We start from the raw sequence: 5,597 nt of genomic DNA on the forward strand, positions 1-5,597 counted from the left end.
ATATATTTATTATTTGGCCAGTCGGGTCGAACAAAAACGACTTTTGTGTTATATATATATATATATATAAATGCATGTAAATTATTAAAATTTATTATATATACATATATCGACAGTTTTTTATGTTTTAACTTGTATTAACTTTAAACCATTTTTAATAAATATCCCTGGTGAAGAAACACTTGCATAAGATACTTGCAATAATACTACACTTGCAATAATTTTTAAGAATTTTTCATGTTTTAAATTTATAATTTCTAAAAAAAATACCTTAACATCTTCAGATTTTAAAAGTTTTCCTCAAAAATTGTAGAATGAGATATCTTGGAATATTTCAAAATTCACACATAGAAAGAATTTCAGAAAAGAGATTATAGACTTTCTCAACATTTTTGAAGTGTTCCATTTGTATAAAAAGTCTAACGAATTTTCTAAAAAATTATAAAATTTATATGAGAGTTCTGAAATATGATGTGCAGAATTTCAAGAAAATTTTTCACCAGGGATATTGTACAGCAAAATTAATTGCGCATCGTAAATTGAAATAATAAATTTCTTACCAAGAGTAAATAGAATAATCCAGGAATATAATATAATCATTTTGCGACTGTAAAAAACGGAAAATATAGAATAGTTTCGTCTCCCCCGAATCGAATATTTCCATTTAAGTTAATATCAGAGAAAGAAATGTAAATGCATTTGAAAATTCAGGAAACTTACCCGACTCTCTCACGCTGTTGCTGCTTTTATGTAAGAAAGACACGCTAACCCTTCGGTTTCACTTAACGAGGTACTACACCACACCTTTTTAGAGACATAGTAACACCTACCATCACTATCAACAGATAAGATACGATATGTTATGAGTAATCTACCCCCACTCGATCGTAGACATGACCCTTATTAGAGAACAGATCGAAATCCAATCGTTTCATAAATATATTATGAGATTTATATTACTTTGTAAAATTAGTTGTCACGAAATCGCACGTAAAATTATTTGACAATCATTCCTCCGCATTTGGACGCACCATGTTGCCGTCAGATCAATAGAATTGGATTAAAATTTTGTTAATAAACGAGAGATAAGAGCATATTAATAGAATTTAACACAATTAAACAGATTAAACAGATCTAATTTTAGTCGAGCTAATACTTTTTTCTTAGGGAAAATTTCAACTCGTAATATATATAAATCTAACAAGCGCAGATTGCGCAGTCACAGCTATCTTATCAGCATTAAAGTAGAACGTAATCTTACTATATCTTCTCGCACAATGGATGTGTGCGTGAGTCATTGGAAAGTATACGAATCAGGTGAAACATGAGCGTTATACTGAGCGTCGCAAGTGGCAATATCTTGTCACTAAGAGGATGGATTTTTTTCATAATTTTACTTATATTCTATGGTAAGATAAGAAGCTAACGAGGGTGTGGTGTGAATTATTTAAATAAAACACGATAATTGACGAATATGAATAATATTCAGCGTCAAATTGTCAACATCTCAAACTTTCTCCCAGGAATAAGTCCGACGGAATCTCAACTCCGCATACCGGACGAGTTTAAGGAATGTTACGTGAATAATAACATGCATGATTTTCACCTTCCCATGAACATGCGCGTCCTGCTGGATATCATTCGCAAAGCAGAGACATATTCTTACTCTACGATGGATATCAGAACAATGTCATCCTCCCTGATGCACAGGTACGAAGCTTTCGACGTAAATCAAATTCATAAATAACATCTAGGCTAATACTAAATATTCTTGAAATATTCATAGAAATAACGTTCATACGAATTTCATAATGAAATAATAATTCTGAAGTAACATTCTAAGAATATATATTCTGGATATATTCAGAAATATTTGCAGAATGTAAAAGTGTATTTAAATGTTAGTAAAAAAAAAAACACTCCATTCATATCCGTATTTTGAATCTTTCAAGAATATTCAAAGGGCATGCATAATCGTTGCATAGTCAGAAGATATATTTCACATATATTAATTTAATTTAGAATATTCTGAGGGTACTCAACATAAATGTATATTCCGAAAAATTATAATGATAAATAAATATAATAATTTTATTGTAAAAAAATCTGACTTTGAAAAATCTATAAATTTGAATATTTATAATATACTTTTAAGTATTTCAAAAAATAAACGCGATATTTTATAAAATAATTATTTGGACGTGATCATTTTTATAAGTAATAGACTGAAACATATGTATTGCATAATAATTAAACAATACTTTAAGAAACAAAACGATTTATAAATTATTTTGATATTTTTTTTAGTAAAAAATATACAATGTGTACGTATTTTCTGAGAAAAACAATTTGAAAAATATTTGGTTTGCTATTGACTATGTATTACATTGTTAATCGATATAATATCCGATTTTCTAATTACAAACATATAAAGAATATCGTGTAAACGTGAATGTCGTGTCTTGCGAATGTGTTTTCGGAAAATATAGAATGAGAAATCTTGGAATATTTTAGAATTCACATGTAGGAAGAATTTTAGAAAAGAGGGCTATACGTTCCCATATTCACTACTAGTAAATCTATAGTGTACGTGACGTAAATTTTTTATAGACACTTTGTCAACATTTCTGAAAAGCATTTTAATTAGTATATAAAATCTGTGAAATGTTTCTAAAAAGTTATAAAATTTATATTAAAGTTGTGAAAAATTCTGAAATTTAAATAGAATTTCTGGAAAATCACGTAAATTTAAAAAAAAATTTTTACCAAGAATAAGTTTAACATTTTATAATTCATATTAGGGGTATTCAAATAAGTTAGAGTTTAACGGTTTGACAGGTTATGTCGGGTTAAAGTTGGGTAAAAAGTTAATTTTTACACTTTTAACCCAAAGATTAATGTGATAGGTTAATGAGTCACTTATGTATTTTGCATAACCTTAAAGAGTAGCGCGCCCAAAGTTAATTAATTAATTTTTTACTCGACTTTAACCCGACCTAACCTGTCAAACCGTTAAACTTTAACTTATTTGAATACCCCTATTATATACGATAAAGTATTGATAAATTATTACATATGTTATATTTATATGTATGAAAAGTAGGAATATATGGAAAGGGAAGAATATACATATATGTAATATTATTGATATGTAATATTTTTATATGTATAATATTAATTGTAAAGTTTGTGTTTTATAAACTCAACTTGTTTATAAGGACTTTGGATCTTCCTTTGTGTATATATTGCATTATTGCGTTGGTGCAATGTATGTATACATAGGGTAACTCCGGTATTTACGCCGCGCGAGGATTTACGCCGCAGAAGTCAGAAAAAAAAGAAGGAAGAAAGATACTTGCTCGCAATTATACTGTTATGTGCCTCTATGTCATATTAATATTGTGTTGTAATTTCAGTTCCTTACTGTTAATATTAACGAAACCGTCGTGAGTTGAATCGATTTCTCACCGTAGTAAGTAGCACGATCATATATTACGACCTACGTAAAATGATTACTGTATAGGGAATGTAATAAAAGGTTTTTTCATGAAACATAAGTGTAGAGGGATAGTAAAAGATGGAATACAGCAAAATACAAGTGCACAGCACTGATATTCTTTGTTTAGCTTGATATCTTGTACATTCCACCTGTTTAGGATATACGATCGACATTTTTAGCGTGCGGGATTTATGCCATAGTACAGACACTCCGTAAAAATCAAAATCTTCTGTGTTCTTTTTCCTTCTTTTTTTTATCGTATAACAATAAATTTTAATGCATCCTATCGTTCTTCTATTTTCTTTTTAAAATCTTTCAGTTTTATAATTGGTTTATCATTCTTACGCCTTAATAAACTTTTTACACATTTTATAACTTAATTTTATTGCCTTATTTATAAACATTACTTGTAATTTTTTATAAGGCGTATATTTCACCCATGAATGTCATTTATCCCACCTCTATGGGATATATGGCAAAAATGCAAAGGTTTCTAAAAGTTTTTGTTAATTAAATACAAAGAATGAATATTTCATATTTCTATTTTTTTATAGTAGTAGACAGTATAAATAATAAATTATTGGAATAATTTATTTGCCTTAAACATAGTAAATAGTACTCGATAAATTAAGTTTCCCTTAGCTACGGCGTATATATCGGAGTTACCCTATATATGTATTATACTCCATGCATATGTATTATATTCCTTTTTTCATGCGTATTAGATTTAAGCTTGATGGCATCAAACATTATAAAGATGTACAAGAAAGAGATGGAATACTTCCTTTTGGACAGTCTGGAAGACAAAGTGTCAAATATAAATTGATAAAGGAAATGGTTCCAGGAAAACCGGAACTTTTTCCGTTCGATGCACTCACAGCGATAGAACAGTGCACTTTACATCAAGCTATCTCAAATACAATAATGAAAGAAGATTCACGCGGCACGAGTACATTATGTGAAGAGATTGGTCAAAAGTTAACAAGTAATGCGTTTTTATGCCATTTATTTTCAAATACCTTTATATACTATATATACTTTTTATAAAAAATTTTGAATTAAACTGAATTGTGATATAGATAGAGTTTTATTTGCTAATCTATGGAATTGTCCGAGGGAATACGGAGTGATTCTTACGTCGTATGGAACTATTGCTCCAGGTGCTATTATAGGAGCCATTGCTGCTTCCCTTCAACATCAGAATGTTGGATTAAATCAAATCGTTAACACAGAAACGTTTGGTATTGTATTCGTAAAAATATTTTAAAAACTTAAGAGACTTATTTCCCCAAGCAAACTATCCACAGTATGATAACAGATTTGCTCAGATATTGTAACAGATCCTGTATCATCTACTTGTGATTTGCCGAGCCTGTTGATATAATTCGACAGCGGATTGTCAGCGGAAATCGAGCAGAATCTGTCATTTCGTAAACATTTAAATGGAATAGGTACATCATTTAAATAACAGATTCTGCTCAGTTTCCGCAGTCAATCTGCCATTATATTCCATTAGCAGAACGCAGAATTTTTTGGAATAGATTCCGATCAGAATTATTTAGTTATTTCCTTATAGATTTCTATTGTGTTTTCTAGAGAAAACAGAGTAATTATGCATAAAAAGACCTCAATGACCTTGACCTTGACATATGTTGTCAAGGTCACCCTCCTGAGTGACCTTCAGAAGTTTTTAGCCGGCGGTCGTTATTCGTTAAAAAGTTATTAACAAAAAAAGTTTCGAAAATATAGCAGCTATTTTCAGTATTGAGAGTTTGAGAGGCATAAACGACCAATGTTACATATTTCTTTTTTTTTAAGTACAGAATATCTCGTTTCGCGTGAAAGTCGCTGCTTTACCAAAACACAACATTTAAAGCAGTAAATTGTTGATAAATTAAAGTCGACGTATATACTATAGTCGATTTTACAGCTACAGTGTCTATTTCAAAGAAATGTTGGATTTAAATTTTGAACCGCGTAAAAATTATTAATAAAGTAATAATTATTATAATATACATATGTATACTATTATTTCGTCCTGTAATTTCTTTTTTTGGTAAAGCAGCGACTTTCTCGCGAAATAAAGTATTCTCTGCTT

General features: G+C 29.4%; 1 protein-coding gene and 1 long non-coding RNA gene across 3 annotated transcripts in view; one reads left to right on the top strand and one right to left on the bottom strand.

Moving 5' to 3' along the window:
* Positions 1-373: 373 nt before the first annotated feature.
* Positions 374-1,122, bottom strand: LOC112462680. The gene is made up of 3 exons (XR_003041684.1): positions 961-1,122; positions 721-835; positions 374-607 (listed from the first exon to the last, which is right to left on the bottom strand). It is a non-coding gene; the product is annotated as an uncharacterized LOC112462680 (long non-coding RNA).
* A 135-nt stretch (positions 1,123-1,257) lies between these two features.
* Positions 1,258-5,597, top strand: part of LOC112462678 — an 11,624-nt gene continuing 7,284 nt past the window's right edge. The window contains exons 1-4 of one of the 2 annotated variants that reach the window (XM_025028582.1): positions 1,258-1,409; positions 1,524-1,710; positions 4,225-4,484; positions 4,579-4,740. In XM_025028582.1, coding sequence (XP_024884350.1) covers positions 1,325-1,409; positions 1,524-1,710; positions 4,225-4,484; positions 4,579-4,740 — 694 coding nt within the window. In that variant the 5' untranslated portion in view covers positions 1,258-1,324. Of the gene's footprint in view, positions 1,410-1,523; positions 1,711-4,224; positions 4,485-4,578; positions 4,741-5,597 lie in introns of those variants that run through there. The other variant, XM_025028583.1, reaches the window with a different exon arrangement.

Source organism: Temnothorax curvispinosus, unplaced genomic scaffold (assembly GCF_003070985.1).
Source record: "Temnothorax curvispinosus isolate PA1 unplaced genomic scaffold, ASM307098v1 QBEX01012674.1, whole genome shotgun sequence".
In the NCBI taxonomy this organism is placed as follows: domain Eukaryota; kingdom Metazoa; phylum Arthropoda; class Insecta; order Hymenoptera; family Formicidae; genus Temnothorax; species Temnothorax curvispinosus.